The sequence below is a fragment of the Acomys russatus genome, chromosome 25 (assembly GCF_903995435.1).
Source record: "Acomys russatus chromosome 25, mAcoRus1.1, whole genome shotgun sequence".
NCBI classification, from domain to species: Eukaryota; Metazoa; Chordata; class Mammalia; order Rodentia; family Muridae; genus Acomys; species Acomys russatus.
The window spans coordinates 27,750,873-27,770,353 of record NC_067161.1 but is presented as its reverse complement, the minus strand read 5'-3'; the positions used below and the strand labels follow the sequence as shown (position 1 = coordinate 27,770,353).

General features: G+C 42.4%; 1 protein-coding gene across 5 annotated transcripts in view; it reads right to left on the bottom strand.

Annotated features, from left to right (window-relative positions):
* The window catches only part of Clint1 (clathrin interactor 1), a 75,136-nt gene that overhangs the window by 12,129 nt on the left and 43,526 nt on the right, over nt 1–19,481 (bottom strand). For 2 of the 5 annotated variants that reach the window (XM_051168100.1, XM_051168096.1), the window contains exons 2-8: nt 13,787–13,891; nt 13,147–13,243; nt 11,137–11,245; nt 10,130–10,294; nt 6,939–7,116; nt 3,666–3,912; nt 2,628–2,697 (exon numbers count right to left, since the gene is read on the bottom strand). In XM_051168100.1, the coding sequence (XP_051024057.1) occupies nt 2,628–2,697; nt 3,666–3,912; nt 6,939–7,116; nt 10,130–10,294; nt 11,137–11,245; nt 13,147–13,243; nt 13,787–13,878 (958 nt within the window). In that variant the 5' untranslated portion in view covers nt 13,879–13,891. Of the gene's footprint in view, nt 1–2,627; nt 2,698–3,665; nt 3,913–6,938; nt 7,117–10,129; nt 10,295–11,136; nt 11,246–13,146; nt 13,244–13,786; nt 13,913–19,481 lie in introns of those variants that run through there. The other 3 variants (XM_051168097.1, XM_051168101.1, XM_051168099.1) reach the window with 2 other exon arrangements.

Genomic DNA, 19,481 nt, shown 5'->3' with positions numbered 1-19,481 from the left:
AATCTAACTTCCTTCTGTGGCAGAACTTCACGTAAGATCTATAGTTAAATTTCCTATTTCAAATGCAATTATTAAAAAGTAATTCTGATTTCAAACCATGTTCAGTTGCTTTAAAAATAATATTAAGATAAATTTTATGGGCAAGAGACCTTCCAGATTTCATTTAAAATCTGCCTCAGTTATTATATTAATTTTAACTGCTGTTTGCATATAATTAGTCAGTCTACCATTTACACCAGAGAAGAAAAACTACTCAGAGGTTTCTTTATGCTCAAAGTAATCTTGGGGTCACCAAGAAAGACAGTCACATCCAGGTAGCTGACCTTCCTAATACGTAATTCTTCAAGTGCTCCACAGATGCACAAAAGGGACCTTTTAATATTTCATGCCAGGAAGTCCAAAATAATTGATAGTCTATGACACTCTGTCTACATTTGATGGCTGTATGCTAACTACCAGTTCATGCTATAGTTCAAATCTCAAACACACAAAGATAGCACATCAACTGTTAAACAACTAAGGCAGTTGTTTGCCACTGTGTGCACTGCAGTCTCACCAAGTTACAAGCAATTTTAGGACAGTTACAGAAGAGATGAGTAAGGAACTGAAGAATCTCAGAACTGGGTCAAACCAGATGTCTTGCAAGTTTATTCCTAGGCCAGTAATTTTATGACAGCAGGCAAGAAAGAAGAGAAAATAACTGCTGGCTCTCTATTAGTCACATATATTAATCTATCAGTGAAAAGAAATTTATATCACGGACCTACACTTAATGCAAACAGGCAAGTCTGAAAACAACTGAGAATTACCGCACACAACTTGGAAAACAGTTGCTCTTCACACACATTCCTTCCCAACCCTGCTGCTCTACACTTTAATGTAATGACCTCTAAACAGCCCTAGAAAAATTATCTTTAAACAGCTCTTGAACTGTTTTTTATTGGAGTACAGTACTTTTATTAAGACTATAATCATCAAGTGCTATACTAGGGTATCAATTTACTTGAAAACAGGTTATTAGGAGTAACTCAAAATCTAGCACACGTGGGCTGGGTGTGGTGGGCATGTCTTTAATCCCAGCACTCGGGAGGCAGATGGACTGTTGTGAGTTCGAGGCGAGCCTGATCCACAAAGTGAGTCTAGGACAACAAAGGCCACACAGAGAAACCCTGTCTCGAAAAACAAAAAACAAAAAAACAACAACAAAAAGCTAGCACACATTGGAGGTCACAAGGAAGAAATCCTTAGTCGCATGCACGAGAAAGGCGTGGCCCACTGTTCAGTGGGATGCTCTCCCCTTCTCTCTCTCTCCTGACAGTTCTGGGTGCATTACCCAGGTTGCTCTGGAACTCCTCAGGCCAGGTGACCCTCTCAACTCTGCCTGCCAGGAAGTGTAATTACAGGCATCCCACCCTGGCCGCAGTCTTCTTACAGGATACTCGATGGGGAGTTACATACATATTCATGGATGTCTCCTTTCCTCCAAAGCACCAGCACGTTTATAACTAGGTAGTTACAGCCAATTACTGCCCTTTGACTAATGATTACTTCCTCTACTTGACTTTTCCAAGAACCCAAGCTTTCACTGTAAGCACTGACCGGCAAATGCTCACTGACAGATGAAAAAGAAGGCAGTCAACATAAGGCATATGTGCTCTGACAACCACAGTGAAGGTTTAGGCAAAGTCACAAAAATGTGTAGAGTAACACATCTTTTTTTATAAAAGGAAATTTTAAAATATTAATTTTAATGTAATTCTTCATGTCTGTAAAATTTATCTTAAGAGCTTAAACATGCAAACAACAAAGCCAACAAAATCCTTGTGGAAAATTCCGTAAGTATATTAAACTCTGAAGGCGGAAGCAGTATGGAGAGGAAGCCCTGTGAGCTACAGCACGTGCCACTGATCTGGGGACAGTTACCATTCACTGATATTTGGTAACTACTACAAACATTTTCTCCCCCAAGGCCTACAGGTCAGAAAGAGGTGTAAAACTGAGTGAGATGCTTTTCAAAGACAGCACTGGAGAAATGGGTGTATGCATGAAAGATAAAAATAGCAATGGTAACCCTACAGACCTACAAAGGCCACAGGCACCAAAGAGCTTACGGAAAGGGGCTACCAAGTTACAGCATTTTCCCTGTTATGTCTCTCCAAGCAGCAGTGGATGCTCATTAATTTCACATGAGCAAAAGCAGTAAGTATCTTGGCAGGACGGGAGAGTCAAGAGTCACACAAATGCTTGGCAAGTGCTCTGCTAATGAGCTCTAGCCCCAGACCCCTTTCTAAATTCCATTTTGAGGCAAGGTCTCTTTAGGTTGCCCAGGCTGGCCTTGAACTCATGCCCTTCCTGCCTCAGCCTCCTGAGTGTCAGTGATCACAGGCCTGCATCACCAGGCCTACTTAGTTGTAGAGACAGGATCTCTCTACATAGTCCTAGTAAGTACCCCACTCTGTAGACCAGGCTGGCCTCACTGAGATCCGACTGCCTCTGCCTCCCAAGTGCTGGGATTAAAGGTCTGTCCTACCACACCTGGCCAGAATTTTCCCCCCATCTTTCATATAGCATTAAGAAAACAGCAGAACCCACAGTTTCTGGAGAGAAGTAGCTGTTGTCAAGCTTACCTGTTGACTGGCTGCTGCCATCAAACAGGTCAACAAGGTCCCCCGATGACTTGCTGCTCGGCACTGATGGCTGAAACAGTGGGAAGAGTGAGCAAGCTTACAGACCTCCAGTGTCAATCCCCAAGTCTGACCGAAATCCTGTAATCATCTAAACAAGGCTCTTCAGATTTCTAAAAGAAGTAACCGGCCTTGAATCCTTATAGAGAGGAGCAAACATCAAGTCACTGTCTGTATAATAAGCACCATGACGTCAGAATAGTTAAGTCTTTTCCCCCTAAATATGCTTTTCTTCCCAGTCTTATAAAATTTTACTAAGGAAACATATATGTGTGTTTGTCTATACACACACGAGAGCAGGCAGCACGGAGTTCAGAAAAGGGCATCAGATCTCCAGGAGCTGGAGTAGTTATTGGTGGCTGTGAGCTGCCTGACAGGGGCCAGCAAAAGCAGTGCATCGTTTCTTTAGCATCTGCAAACATTATCTTGCTATGTAGCCCAGGGTGGTCTTGAACTCACTCCTACTGCCTTAGTTTCTCAAGTGCTGGAATTATAGGCATGCATGACCAAACCAAGTTCTAAAATCTGAATTTTCTTCCAACTCGCTTCTCTTCACACTATTTCAATCTGGAAAACACTGTACTTCACATGAACCACGTTTCAGCGTCAGCCTGCTCTTTATCCTTTCTTCAAACTTTCAAATATGCCCAAGGTTTCCCTAGTGAATGTGGTCAAGATTAGTGATGCTGGTGCTGTGAGAAGGGGCAGACGGGCTACACTGGGATTCACAACCTTCCGTGTGAATGAGTACCATTTGTACATCACAAGAAAGCACATTAGACAGTCAGTCAGCACTGGGCTAAGGCTTCTTACTCCAAAGAGATGTCTTGTTATTAATGACTGAGTAAAGCATGTCAGATGATCTATAACTGATACGGCTGATTAAAAGGCCGAAGCTTACTAAGGCAGGAATTCTGACACAGTTTACGACAGTTTACGAGAATAAGGCAAACATGCCATGTAGATCCGTGTTGTCCTCACCTTTGCTGCTGACTGAGGCGTGTGGGTTGAAGCGTTCTGATCCGGGCTGGCTTTGTCCCCTGTGTAATGTGCTGCTGCTCCGAGATCAATAGTTTTGGAAGGGTTTGCTGTGCGCTTGTGCCGGGTTGTGGTGGTCTCCGTGGCCTGTGTGATGTGGATATGCTTAGTTGTCACCGTTTCCTCTTCATCTTTGAATTCACCTTTGGGAGATCTGCCTCTTCTTGCCTTCTTTTCCTCATCGCTGTCGCTAAAAGATATTAAAAATGAAACAACGTAATAAGGCTTGGAATACTGTAAGAAGGAGTCCTTAGTGATTTGAGTCAAAGAATTTCAAATGCGCTAACTCTAAAATTCTACACTTGGACTGTTTGACAGATCAACACAGTGTTATTTAGGCTGCTGAATAATGATGTGTGTGTGTCAGGAAGAGGGAGTGTGCATAATTCCCCAGTGAAGTCTAAAACACCCCCACAAAGGGGGAGAGGGAGCATGTAAAAATGTGCCTAAGCAAAAAAAAAAAAAAGCCTAAAATACCTCAGTGTTCATTACAGATTTAAACATTACTGGTAGATAAAATAGCAGTGTGATGTCAGAACCAGCTGCTGGACTCCTGCACTGGCTCTGAGCAAACTGTGCAAAAGTCTACACTTCCATTATTGCTCTCTCCTTAACATTATTACTGACTTTCTTAAAGACAGAGTGTCATGTGGCCCTGGCTGGTCTCTATCTCACCATACAGCCAAAGATGGCCTTGACCCTCTGATCTTTCTGCTTCCACCCTCCCCAAAGGCTGGGTGGAGGCTCTGATGCCATACCAAGCTTTTACAGCTCCATTTAAAGAACTATGTTATGATTCTCATGCACTAATCCAAGGAATCCCAACACCTGGTTGGAAGGTCAGCAGCTTAAGGTCATCCTTGGCTACAGAATGGGCTGGACGCCAGCCTGAGCTACCAGAGACTGCCTCGGAGGAAAGGAAACAACAAAACTAAACAATAAAACTTCAATGGTCAGCTTAAAACTGCATGTTGTGTCATGTGTCACCTAAAATGAGCACAAATATGACGCTATCTTTCTTATAATTGTGCTCCATTTTGCTACTGTTACATCAAACAAGACCTAAGTGTCAACTGAGCTTTCCAGAAACTTAGCTATATTTAAAATATTTCTGAAACAATTATTTTACTCATGTTAATATTGCAAGTCAACCAATCAAAGCCTCCACAAAAGCAAACCCCTAGGAAGCAGGAAACCAGGGCAGGGAATGAAAAGTCTACTCTCTAACATCCAGTCACTAAGTTTTTGTCTGAGTGCAGGAAGGAGAGAGAGGGAGAGGAGAGAAAGTGGGGAGTAACAGGAAGAGGAAAAGGGGAGAAAAAGAGCCACGAACAAGAACTTCAAATATGTCCTATTACCTACATTACTTAACTGTAGAGTAGGCAGGTTAATTTATAAATATCCTGGAGCAAAATGCTTGAATTTTCCCCTGAACTATGACTATTACTGATGAAATATAACTGTAATCTAAAGCGACCTCCACTGAAACACAAGTCAGTTTGGGACTTGTATAAATTAAGGGCCAAAAGGCACAGCCCACGGGCCAGCAAGAAGGCTGGGGATAAAGCCCTTAGTCTCATGCAACCCTGTATAAAACTCTGAGTCTCACCAACCATCTAAAACGCAGCATGCACACATTTGGAACACAGTCCAGACCTTTCATTTGAAGTATCTGGATCAAAGGGTAGAGACTCTTAACCCGTTCTGCCTCAGTGGCAGTGCAAGGAAGAAGACAGAATGACCAACTGCTCAGCCACCATCAACACCACCCAGGCCAACAAGGGAGGCAATAAAATAAAATAAAACAGAATAAAATAAAATGTAGAATACAAGGCAGAGAAGAGGCCCAGGGATGGGAGAGCAGAAGGAAGAGAGAAGCAGTGGAGGGCCGCACACTGCTGCATCCTCAAGACCCTAGCTCATGCCCACTTCAGAAACAGCAGTGACATACACAGCCACAGCCACTAGGTTTTTCAAGTCAGCCAAAAGCTTTTATACACAGGCACAAGAGTCTGTCTCTCAAACTTCAGTGTTTACAATTAACACATACAGGCCTTTGGTGGAACACTCCTAGTACTGACATTACTGTCCCTTCAAAGATCATGTCCTTATTAGTCTTAAGATGGACATTTGAAAGGATAATTGACTCTGGAATGACACTGAAAATATACTGAGACTAGGTATTTGAAACTGATTTCAAAGTCTGATTACTATTTTACTGGAACTTCATTCCAATGATACCCTAATTCTGAACTACTTTAAATTTATGGGTAGGAAAAATTTAGGTTTTAGTTAAAAAAAAAAAAAATCAAACCCAATTATCAACAAAGAAAACCCGAATAAACAAAACCTCATTTTACTCAGGTCCACAGTCTGAATGGGCCTCCATTTTCACTTCTACTGTCTGATGTAAGTTAAACATAACTGCCCAATGTCAGAAAATGAAGTTTATAAGCATAGGCCTGCACTACAACTCCAGGTGCCAACTGCACAGGATCCCTCTGATCACACAGGCCAGGGATGGCAATGCAATGTTGCAGACAGTTCAATTTCAGCCTTAGCTTTTTCTCAGACTTAGCGAAGAGACTTTATTTCCCCTGACATTATTTCAGACCATGGAACCATCTCATGTGCAAATGTAAAATGACAATTACAAATTTTACAGGGGACAAAAAACTTCAGGGCAAGACTGAGATGCCTGAAGAAAAACGTTGAGGACGAGAAGGAGTCAACGTAGACACAGACAGCCTGGAAGAAGTTAACACTGACAGCCCTTATGGCTGACTTAATATCATGAATGGCTCCACATTTTTTATTTTTTTATTTTTATTTTTTTGTGCACAGGGCATTTTCAGGGAGGTGACATTACTCAGGAAATGCTACTGGAAAACACTGCACATTCACCAAGCTATACAGAGCCATTCAACATGGAAACCTCCAATATAAATTGCACTGTAGCTAACAGCATACCAATACTGGGTTTTCAGGTAAGAAATGTATCAAATTAACACAATTATCTTGAAAGCTGGGGTCAGGAGAAGGGTGTGTAGCACCTTCTGTACTCTATGACTACATTTTTTGTCATTAATACTCCTTTAACAAGGTATGTTTTAAAAAAGCTAACCTTCAGATAATATCAATACCTCAAAATTAAACCAAACCAAACAGCTGCATATAGCCCGCACCCCTCAGCGAGCGGTGGAGAAGGCGGCAGACCTGCACCTTTCTGGAGAGTCCTCCCGGTCTTTCCTCCGAAACTTGCTGATGGTGTCGTCAATTGTGCTTCCGATCTTATCGCTCAGCTCACCTAACTTATCACTGAATGGAAAAGCGCTCTTGTTTTTATCCCATTCTTCATCCCACTTGGATTTGGGCTCAGGATCATATCTTTCATCTGTGTAAATAATGAAGAAAGAAACAACTGAGGATATTAAATCTGGAAGGTTCTACAGAGGTTCTTACTTCTGTAGACTTTATCATAAAAACATTATTTTTAAGGAAAACAGAAATCTCCCACAGTGCTCTGCAAGCACAGGATGGCACAGGCCATGCCAATCACTGTGTTAGGAATGCAGATTCAAAAGCGTTTCAAACTTCACAGGCTTGATGGGCAGTGGCAGCCATGAGGCCCCTGAACACGAGCTGTTTTAGAGGAGTGGAAACACAAAATGCACACTCCACAAACAAGATGAATGAGTTTTCAAAGCCATTTAATGAATCCTATTTCTTGTCTCAATGGTTCATTTTTAGAAAAATAGAGTCAACAACAATATTTTAAAAATTAGAAAGTAAAGCTAGCTGTTGTGGCACATGCCTGTGGTCCCCACATTCAGGAGACAGAAGCAAAGTAAGTGTAAGCTCTACAACAGCCCAGCTCCAGCATAACAGAATATGCTTCCAACAAACAAAGAAGGGCAAGGAAAGGCGTGGGGTGGGGGGGGGCGGGGCGGGAAGAAGGGAGAGGGAGCAGGAATGTGGCTGGAGGAATGAACACACACATACAAAGCTAGCAAGGCAGATGGCAAGAAGCTGTACTCTAAAGTACTCCAGAGTAAAGATGAGTGATTTTTTTTGAGACCAAGAATCCAAGGCCATCCATGTAATACAACAGTGAGATTGCCATCTCAAAAACAGGGGAGGGAGGAAAGGAAGGAGGGTAGAGAGACAGACTTCCTAACTGACTGAGCAACCAACTAACTTCCTTCCTTAAAGGGACTCCAGTCTGACTTCCATGACCCAATTAGCTGAAAGGATCCCCCTTTTAGTACCAAACTACAAACACTGTAACAGAATGGAGTCTGAGGCATGGGAAAGAACTCTGTAATTTTATGGAAGGGTTCTAACTCTCCAAACCTGCACACTTCACAGCTACGGAGTGTGCTCGCAGCTCTGAGTGGTAGGAAACGTATCCCCTGAGAGTCTGGAGGGAAGATAAGACTGGCAATGAAAAACCCAGTGTCACTGTCTGTGCTGGTGCTTGTCGGGAGCTCAGTGACGAGATATATTTATGGACACAAACAGAAACTTCCTACTTCCATCTCCAAATGTTACTTAAAAAGCAAAACTAGGATGTAGAGAAATCATGTGAGGGCTGAAAAACGCTGGGAAGAGACAAGAAAGGGCACTGAGAAATCAATCAGCCAAAGGGAACTTTGACTCCTGTTGACAGGGCGTAGGTAACGGCATAGGTGGCCTTAGGGAAAGTTCTTAAACATATTTTGCTGAACTGCCTGCTAGAACCTCAAGGTTAAACTTTACAGTAAGAGCTTAAGGAGTTTTAAATGTGTAGAAGCCAGGAACACAGTTCAGAGAGAAGATCCAGGTCACAGAAGCCCAGCAGTCAAACCCAAATTCTGCAGAATTGATGGATGGATGAAAGTCATCATCTTATGTCAGAAGTGAAACCACAGAAAACAGCCAAAGCTGCCCAAAGTTGAAAAATCATCATTAAAAAACTAACAAAGACTGTTAATGGAAACACAGGCTACTCGACTCCACCCTCACAAAGCTGAGCCAGCCGAGTTAGACTCCGTCGGGAAACCCACTCTACTTTCTGAAGTCATCAGACACAATTACATGCTACACTGGTAACAGAATAGGACACAAGCACGTGGAGGGAGGAAGAAAGCTGCAAGCAGCAACTTAGCGATGTAGAAAAAGACAAAGAACAAAATGGCTACTTAGACAGATGATCCCTCAGAGAAGCCACTCCGAAACTTAAGTGCTTACTAGAAGAGGCACTCTCTTGATCAACTCAGGGGCTGGCCTTTATGTGACGTATGACACAAGAAAGAGTGTCTGCTGCTGTTAGAAACTGTGGATACTAATTCAATGCAGCATTTTTTCTGAGAGCAGGCAAGCAGAGGAATAAAAGAGTGAAGCTGTTTTACAGACCATCACAAAATGACAGTTTTGTTTTGTTTGAGACAAGGTGTCACTACATCTCCCTCGCTGGCTTCAAACTCAGAGACCTCCCCATCTCGTGGGCATTACTACGCTTGGTGGTAGGAACTTTTTCTTTTTAAACCATATCCATTAAAAGATCTACAGCCTCAACAGAATCCAAATGTAAGTCAGATGCAGGGGTAGGAACCAGAGAGGCTCACTAGTGAGCGGTAATGCCATAGGGCTGGCCTGCATACCTATACACTGGCCAGGCACTGTCCCAGCTCACAGAGGACAGGACAGACCCAAGAGACACACTACCAAAAAGAACTTTTAGTTCGTGTGTTTCAAGCACCCAACGTACAATTTTTACATTAAGAATAAACATTAGAAACAATTCAAGTTCAAGCTGCCTTCTGGGAGGGAGAGGTGGGGTGAACAGAGAGAGAGAAGCTGCTGGGTCTTGCTGTGCGGCCAGGACTCGTCTCAAACTTACTAGCCGCTCCAGCCTCCCAAGTGCTAGGACTGCGCGTGTGCACTACCACATCTGGCTTTGAACTGCTCTCTACTGTGCCATGAACAAGAGCCTCACAGGCAGAGCTGTGACAGTGGCCACATTTCTCTGGGCTATGCATTGCTTCATTCAGGGAAGGGAACAGAGGCATCATGGACTTACAGGAACTTACCTGTTTGGAACCACAGATAAACTGGCTTGCTGGAAACTATTAGAGGTCCCTTCTGTAAGAACCTAACCCTAAGAGCAGAGTGTGCACCCTCTTTGTCCTCTGATCATCTAACTGGCCAGGATGGGGGGCTAGAACTCTATTTTTTGGATCCACAACAGAAATAGAAAGATTCCAAAGGTCTGGGCAAACAGGAGTCAAAATAAAATAATATTATGTATATTTTAGAATTCTGTGTATTCCTGGAAAAAATCCAGCATTTTGTCTTTTGCTATTTCAGTGACTCTTAAAATCTACCCAAGCGGAGGCCCGGTGGCTGCGGCTGGCCCTGATACTCACTGTATCTGAATCCGCCAACGCTGTCTGAGGAGACCCCAACATACTTGTCTTTGTTCTTCTTTGCTTTCTTCCGCTCTTCTCGAAGCCTGTCATCATCCTGTGCAAACTCGACCAGTTCCTTTACTTTCTGCCGAATGTTTATACCTTGATCCTTGCCGTGCTCATCTTGAGGACAGTAAAGGAGAAAGCAACTGTAAGAACCCTCTTAGTGTACACCAAACTCTTTCAGGAAAGAGTAGAAATGAAAACGCCTACAAAAATACCTTCATATTTTAAAGTTTTTAAGGAGGCAGATTATGGCATTAAACTCTAACTTGACCCAGTAACTAGACAAGATCAAGCCATGATCTATTATCGAAGGGATTACAAACGCTGACTACAGAACACATGCTGCTGGACATGCTTTCTACTGCCTTTTAACAAATAACAATGAACCACTCACTTTTAACATTCTGATGGTCTCAAAGTACCCCAAGTATCTTGATTTCCCCAAGTTTGGGAACACTAATCACTAGGACTTAGTGCAGATAAACCCTGACATTCTACAGTAGTCACAAGTAAGGCAGGCTCCAAAATTAACTGCTCACCGCCCTCTGCTGCTTTCACATTCAGAACACACTCTGGCCTCGCTGCGCAGTAAATACTATCTGGTGGGAGGGGGCCTGGCTTCAAACAGATGTGTGTGTTTTGGAGCTCTAACCTTCTCTTCCCACATGATTAAAGCTATTCCTTTATGGACACCACAGGGGACCAGTCTCCAGTGCATATTTTAATATAAACCCCAACACTCATGTTGTGTTGGTTCTGTTGTTATTAGCCAGTCCTTTCTGCAAGCTCCTGTCTTCACTAATTAATACTCTAGGGCCTCACGCCTTGGATTCTGCACTCGTCACACAAGCAGCAAGAGTCACATGCTAATTAGAGCAGAGAAGCTTCCAAGCTGGTTCAGGTGACTGACAACTCCAACTACTGTTTTAATTTGCTTATGAGGGTTTTCTATTGCTCACCTACAAAGTGGTAATTTTCCAGGGATCGCAAATCATAAATGTGTTCTCTGGCGCTTGTAACAACTCGCTCCGATCCATTTCTTATGAGGTAAGCTAGGAGCAGCAATGACTGTGGAAATATAAAGCACCAAATGGCTTAATGGAATAAGCTTGGAAGAGCTTTGGTACACAGTTAAACACAAACACAAAACACCAACATTATTACACAGTGGTGGAGATGGTGTCCTCCCCTTTCAGTTAAACCAAAATACACAGTTTGAACCTCAACCTCAAGTTCCTCTGATATCCCGTATAGAAAATAATTACAATCTACCTGGGCAATGGTGACTTTAAATCAAGAGTTTTAAAAAAATCAGTAATTCTGATATTTAACACTAAGTGTGTGATTCAAATGAACTGTGGGATTTCAGAGAGGGGCCCAGCTTTCAGTGTTGGCATGACAGAGCTGAGTCACTAAGAACATGGGCAGAGCCTTCTGTCGGCACAGGACCCTGCAGCAGTGCCCTCAGACAAACTAATTCTGATGCTAATGAAGCTCCAAAAAAAAGTCAACAAAAGAAAAACTTGAGTGTTTCAGAAAACTCTGGTAAGGGTATTCACAGATGTGCTAACATATTGGGCTCCTAGCAATGTGCTGGGCCATGCTGGAATTAGGCAGCAGCGGCTCCTGCACAGTTTTGGGCACACAGTAGGACTACTCTTCTTTCTCACTTGAAACTTCACTTTACAAAGATTCCATGTCTGAGGGTCTGTGCAAGGTGCAGAAACCAAGGGTACAAACTTGCATTTACTAGTAACTGAGTTGGGGTCATGTGGGTGTGAGACAGGGTCTCATCAGGCAGTTTTGGCTGGCCTCTAGCTCACCATCATCCTCCAGCCTCAGACTCCATAGTGCTCAGCCTTAGCTCCATGCCACCATACTCAGATTTCCTAATTTTTTGAAAAAGCAGTGCAACAATCTTTAAAAGCTCTCATTTTAGAAAAAATAAACAATTTATAGAAATCTCAGAGAATATTTCACAAAACAAACACAGAAGTTGCCAGACATGGCACGACACACCTTTATCCAGCACTTGGGAGGCAGATCTCTGAGTTCAAGGCATGGTCTATATACTTAGTTCTAGGTCACCCAGGCCTACATAGAGAGACCTTGACCCCCAAATTAGATCATGGACTGGGGCTGAAGAGATGGCTTAGTGGATAAAGTACTCGGCATGCAAACACAGGCACAGAAGCTGGGATCCCCATCGCCCACATAAAAAGCTAGGCAGGCCCGGTTGCCACCTGCAGTGCTAGTGCTCAGGAGTCTGGGGGCGGGGCGGGGGGGGGATAGAGGGGTAGCTGGGAGGTGGAGGGTGGAGGGGGATGGGGTGGAGCTGGGGGCAGCATGGCAAACTGGCTACACTAGCTGAATCAGAAAGTTCTGAGAGTTCAGTGAGCTTCTCTGCTCAGAAGATTCTGTGGAATGCCTGAGGAAGAAGACATAGGAGGCCTGCAGCCGGTTAGAATGAATTCAGTTTGGCACACGAGGAGCAGGAAAACATGATGGAAAAGAAAGATCACTGCCCTGTTTTAGAAATACAGAATCAAAACTAACCAAAATGAATCTGAGGAAAAGTACTTGCGCAGATGAGACTGTCAGGAGTCTGCATATCTCAGTCCCAACTGGTATACTTCTCAGAACTGAGTACTATCATACAACATAAATTAAACAGTTTTATACAGAGGTTACTAACAGGAGACTGGTTTTTATCTCAAAAGCTCATGTAGTAAACATGTCTATGACTAGAGATTTAATACTCAAAACACCCACGTAGATTTAGTAGGGACAATTTAAACAATAATAAATTTAAGAGAACACAAGTCTGCAAACACTTTGCAGTATGGAGAGCTGCTCGTGATTAGAAGACAGGAGGCACACACAGCCACTTCTTGGTCTGTCTCGGGACTTGGTGAACTGCAGTCATGTCTACGCTGCGCAACACTCACTCTCAGGGGTGTCCACCGTACCTTATAAACTCTTCTCCAGTTCTTTTTGTTGTCTTTTAGCATTCGGGACCAAAGCATGTTCATAAGTTCTGGGAACTGCTCATACATAAAGGTAGCCCTGAAAGAAAGGAGTTTTCCTTAAGCATATGTAGTAGTTTAACTCTAACAGTAGATGGCAGGCTTGCACTAGGTCCTCTGGACTACCCAACAGGCTGAAAAAATAAGCCTAAATCAAATCTTAATGACATTCTTCCTAAAACATGCATCCTCTTATTCTGTGCAGCACCCAGCACATCTACAAGGCCAGGAACGACCATGCCATTCTGCAGGCTTTTCTTTCATGGCCTCCATGCCCCACACTGTCACCAAGAAAAAAAAAAAACAAAAAACAAAAAACACATAATTTTTACTTCAAATGGTTTATGTGTTCTTCCAACTTTGCAAGGAAAGCTATAGTAAACCTTGAAACTTGGCTGACACATCTTTAAAAACTAATTTTCAATGGGAATGGAACCTATATATAACTCTCCACACTATGACCGAAATGGGTTATGCAGAATGCATGGTTGGTAGTTAAGCAGGTTAAAACTGAAGGCAAATCTCAGTTCTGTGTAAAGACACTTTGATTCTTTCTGCACTGTTGAGTCAAATTACCACTTACTTGGCAATCTCTCCCATGAGCTGCCCAGAAGGTCCCCAAGGATCATCATTCGTTGCTTCTCGAACCTTAGACTCGATCTCTGAATAATTCATAACCACATTGGTGCTGTAGAGGAAAAATGCACGTATGTGCGTGCACATACACATACATGCAGATACATAAAGATTACCATCAAAACTGAGCAACACATGAAAACTTAATCATGATACGAGTGATGTCCTAATGAGTAGCCTCTCTGGGGTGGGGGTAGGGGGCAGCTCTGTGGACAGGCTATCCCAAGGATATCACATTACATATTTAAGTTATCTTAAGAAGATTTTAGCTTTCAAGAATACAGAGAAGAGACACTATCAGCCCTGGCACATGCCCAGGAGAAATGGCTCCAGGTCAAACCTCAAACACAACTCAACACGCTAGAGTCTACTACAGAACTACGATGTCAGCTTCCTCACCATCCTTGCTTGACAAGAACTCAGTTTTATGTTTACAGGAATTCTGTTCTCTTTTACAGTACATTATAGTGAATTCTGACGAGTGTGACATTTTAAAAAGAAATGACACAAGATCGTATCCTATAGCTGTTTAAAACTATTACCAACATTTCCATGCATATCCCTGTTTTCCTCTATCTAACAGGCACTGATTTTTTAGATAGTTGCCCCACACCTTCACTGGCTACATAATATTTTACTGGGAAACTGTATTTAGTTTTTCCTTCAGACTTTTAGTCTTTTGACAAGAATATTGGAGACAGAAAGACCCAATTGGAATCCCATTTTGTGACCTTTGGCAAAACTGTTTTGTCTTTGCCTCAGCTTCAGCTGCAGCCCAGGAAGAGATTATATACCTCACAAGATAGCACAGCATATGGTCTGAGCCTGGTGCGTGACATACGAGAACTGGTCAGTAAATGCCAGTTCTACCTATGGAACAGAGTAACCACCTTCTAGCAAGAAAGAATGCTTTCAAACAGTAAGACAGGAGACAGCAGAATATTTGGTTTTTGAAAACTTTGTCATATGTGTGGGATGCAAAGGAAGAAGAGCTGTAAAAAATGTGCCACAGTGTAATGCTCATGTGATGTATATCATGCCAGTCATCACCAAACGAGTGCTATAACAGATGAACAGGGCAATTCAAATTGTCCATGCAAAATCAAAACTTAGAATTAACGAATAAAATCAGATTTGGGCAGCTACTACTTATATACCCTCACTTCTTTCGCTATATGGCTTTTTAAAAGTCATCGAAAAGTTGCCTTCTACATAAGGAAGGATTGAAGTTGCTACTTGGAGCTTTTAAACCTCATCTACTGCCATTCATTTCTTCAAGTACGTTAGGTAAGACACTAATAAACAGGTCCATGTCGGAACTGAGACAGTTACACACAGACACACACACACAAACACACACAGAGACAGACAGACAGACAGACAGACAGACAGACAGACACACACACACACACACACACACACACACACGTCACTTAACAAACAGTGCAGCTTCTACACTGACACCCAAAGCACTGCTCTACCAAGAAAAGTAAAATCCTTGGGTGTTCTCTTAAATCCTGGGGACAAGCCCTCCAACTGCACAACTATAAGTTATTTCCTCAGGGGCCCACATCTTTTGCTGCCCTGGAATACTCTTAACAAATTTTCCTAAAATCCCAGTGATGACTCTGTGGACAACAATTCATGTCCTTCACTTCTGCTTAATTTTATCAACAATGGAAACAAAATAAAGGTAAGCCAGCCAAAACAAGACCTGCAATTTAAGATGATACAAAATGACGGATTTCACACCACTTTTGTTTATCTTGCTGGCTGAAGACAGTGTGGCTGTGGGCAGTTAAAAGCATCCAAATGCAGCTGGGAAAATGAACAGTGCCAATTAGGATTATAACCCATCCTTGCATTCTATGACAGAGACCTCCGCTTCAAGATGAAGGAGCCTGCGTTCAATGCACGTGAAGTATTTTCAGCAGAGTTTGTAGCAATGCTGAGGATCTCAGAACACTGCTTCCCTTGTGCAAGCTACAAAGGCCTGTGGGTCAGATGAGAGCCGGTCAAAGGCTCTTAGCTGAAGCCCTGTATGTTGGAGTGGTGTGTATTTAAGAGAGATGGCAGAGAGCCAGCAATTTAAGAATTTCCTCATTTCCTTAACTGAAAAACAACAGGGCCATTAAAACATAGCGTTAGTTATAAAGGACAGCCATAGAAGGGTCATATGCTGTTACTATGACGGCGAAAACCTAATACTTTCACGAGAATGCTGCTTTAACGCTGTTTTTCAATAAAACTGCTTTCAGAAATGAGCAAAAAATGAAGCTGGTAACATAAAAAACTCTAGATGAAAAAACTTTTAAAGTTTCATTAAGTCAGAAACAACTGTAACTAAAACAAAGAACACTGTGTAGCTCGGCCTCATTTAAAAGCACCAATTTCTAAAAATGTAGGAATAGCATTTTGACCCTTTGTTGTTTGGATGTCCTCAATCTTGGACCTGTTCTTAGCATCAATAACTTTTTAAAAATGAAGACCAACTCTGTTTAACAGTGAAAATTAAGAACAAATTTACTTCTGCGAAGCTAATTCTAAATCTTGCAAAGACAGAGACGTCCTTGATGAGTCCGGTCACTAGAGGGGGCCCTCTAATCAGTTTTTGGGAACACAAACTCCAGAGAAAGGTCTGAACCTGGGTATGCTGGAGAGGAGAAAAGCAGGCTTCTCAGCACTTGCACAGCTGTCAATCAAGCCTTCTGTGCTTGTAGCAATCTAAGTTCAAACTATGGATATACAAAGCTCTTTGAGGAGGTGAGAGAAGAGGCTGAGTACATGGCCAGCCTCCACTGAAGGACGTGATACCAGAGGCAGTCTGACATGGTGGCCTTGCTCTTTATCCCTCATTTTCCTCTTACTTGACCACCTGATATGGGTAAAAGATCAAGTTATTTTCCCTGCTAAGTCTGTGCCTAGGTCATAGAGGCAGAACTACCCAAAGGAAACACTAATACCGGGCTTCTGTTAACAGCCGATGCTGCTTCTGATCTATATACAGAAAAACCACTGAGGAAAAAATGACTGGCAACAGCATAACCTTGCATTCTCCCATCTTATTGTTATTCTGTTAGTTATTTTTTCTTTTTCTTTAAAGATTTATTTATTTATTATTATGTATACAGTGCTCTGCCTGCATGCACACCTGCAGGCCAGAAGAGGGCATCAGATCACATTATGGATCGTTGTGAGCCACCATGTGGTTTCTGGGAATTGAACTCAGGACCTCTGGAAGAGCAGTCAGTGCTCTTAACCTCTGAGCCATCTCTCCAGCCCCTGTAGGATATTTTCAAGAACATGTTTTACTAAAAAATACACACCAAAAAAAGTGAAGACTGGAAATAATGCAGGTCCAGCTATAAAGCAAGGAACGATGTGGTAGCAAGAACTTTTCCCACTCTGTCTTGTTTCCAAATGGGGTCAAAAGGGTTTGCACCTTCAAAGGGCACCATCCTCTTAGTCTATGCTTACAACTCTGCTTAGGGAGATCTCGGAATACTGAGACCTCTAACTGTTCTGTCATACTCAGCTGTACACATTTAAGATACAAAGACAAGCCGGGCACAGTGGCGCACACCTGTAATCCCAGCACTCAGGGAGGCAGAGACAGGCAGATCTCTGTGAGTTTGAGGCCAGGCTGGTCTACAAAAAACGAGTTCAGGACAGCCAAGACTACATAGAGAAACCATGTCTCAAAAAACCAAAGCCAAACCAAACAAAAAGAAAAAGATACAAAGACAGCCAGAAACAGACCCAATAACTTTGTTCCAAGCAACAGTTTCAAATAATAGTATTTTCTTTGTATTTTCTCATATTTTCCTAATTCATTGCCATGAAAATTATTACAGTCTAACCAAGGTAAACTATAAAAGGCTACTAAAATGCACATCAAATTCTCTGTCACAGTTTACTACATTTTAACTATTTTCTAAGTTAGGACATTATGATAAACAACAGGAATATTACCTGCACTTCCAATGTTTTTTTTATTTCAATAATAAATGCTATAAAATAGTAACTGAAGTGTATGTACCCGGCGTTGTGTGAATAAGGCACTGAACAAATATAAATACCTCTAACTGGAATAATTTTTTTGTTTGGGTTTTTTGTGACAGAGTTTCTCTGTGTAGCTTTGATTATCTTGGACTTGCTTTGTAGACTAGGCTGGCAGTGAACTCACAGAGATCCCCCTGCCTCTACCTCCCTGAGTGCTGGGATTTCAGGTGTGTGCCACCACACCTGGCTTGGAATAGTATTTTTTATAACTTGTACTGAGGATGAAATCTGCATCTAAGCCACCTCTTGAAACATTCTATGCCTAAAGAACTTCCAACGAAGTTGATATGTTGATAATGAAGTTTTGTTAAACAGTTATGATCCCTGGTAAATACCAATCTTTAGGCTAGGTGTAGCTGCACTCCTGCAACACTCTGGAGACAGAGGCAGCAGGATCAAGAGATCAAGGGCAGCCTAGGCTATGCAGTAAGACCCTGCCTCAGAAAATTATGTCTTTATAAATGCTATAGCACCCTTGTCAACACAGCAAGACATCAGGTGCAGCCGGCACTGTACTTCTCAAACAACTTAATGGTGAGATCATGTTTAAACATACATATATACATATATAAATACAAAGTATCTGATTAAGAAGAAAAAAGTGGGAGCTAGAAAGATACAAAGATGGCTTGGAGGGTAAGAGCACTTTCTGCTCTTGCAGAGGACAGAATTCAGTTCCCAGTGGCCAGGCCATGTTGGGCACCTGGAATTCCAGCTATAGGGGGCTAGATACCTTTTTTTTGACCTTCTGTGGCACCATGACACACATATAAATAAACAGTAAGTCTTTTTTTTGAAAAGATAAAAATAATTTTTCTCCTTACACGCGTACTCTACCACCACACAGAGCTAAGAGGACAACTTGTAGAAGCAGCCCTTCTTCCCACTAGTATACTGAAGTGAGAGAAAAGTAAACTTCCAGAACAAAACTTTAACACACATAGTAGATGAAGCTTCTGTCTGTCTTCACAGTCTGCTCAATGTCTATAAAGACTCCTGACAGTAGATACTATTTTCTTACTACAGGGTAGCCAATATTTACAGCCAATTGCATTTTGTTTTGTTTTCTGAAACAGGGTTTCTTTGTGTAATCTTGGCTGTCCTGGACTCAATTTGTAGACCAGGCTGGCCTCGAACACACAGAGAGCCCTCTGCTTCTGCCTCCCTGAGTGCTGCGATTATAGGCATGTGCCACCATGCCTGGCTACTAATTGCATTCTTACTCGTCAAAATGAGACATTTTTGTGGGCAGTACACTTCACTTGCTGACTCTACAGAGTTGACAGAAGCCATGTGCAGGTCTGTGTAAGGATATCCACAGATGCCAGGAGTGGGTATTAGATCCCTGGAATTCACTCAGGTTCCCTACAGGCACGGCTGCTCCTAACAGCTAAGTCATCTCTCCAGTCCCCAAGAGGTAACTGAGCCAGCTGTCCCAAGGACCCCAGGCTGAAGATAGATCACTTTGATCTATGAGGTGAAACTCAGTAAAATGGGGGTGGAGGGCTATGTGATGCATTCCCAACCACTAACAGCAGATTTAGGTCATGACAGAACTAAAAACCAAGTTTTTGTCAGAA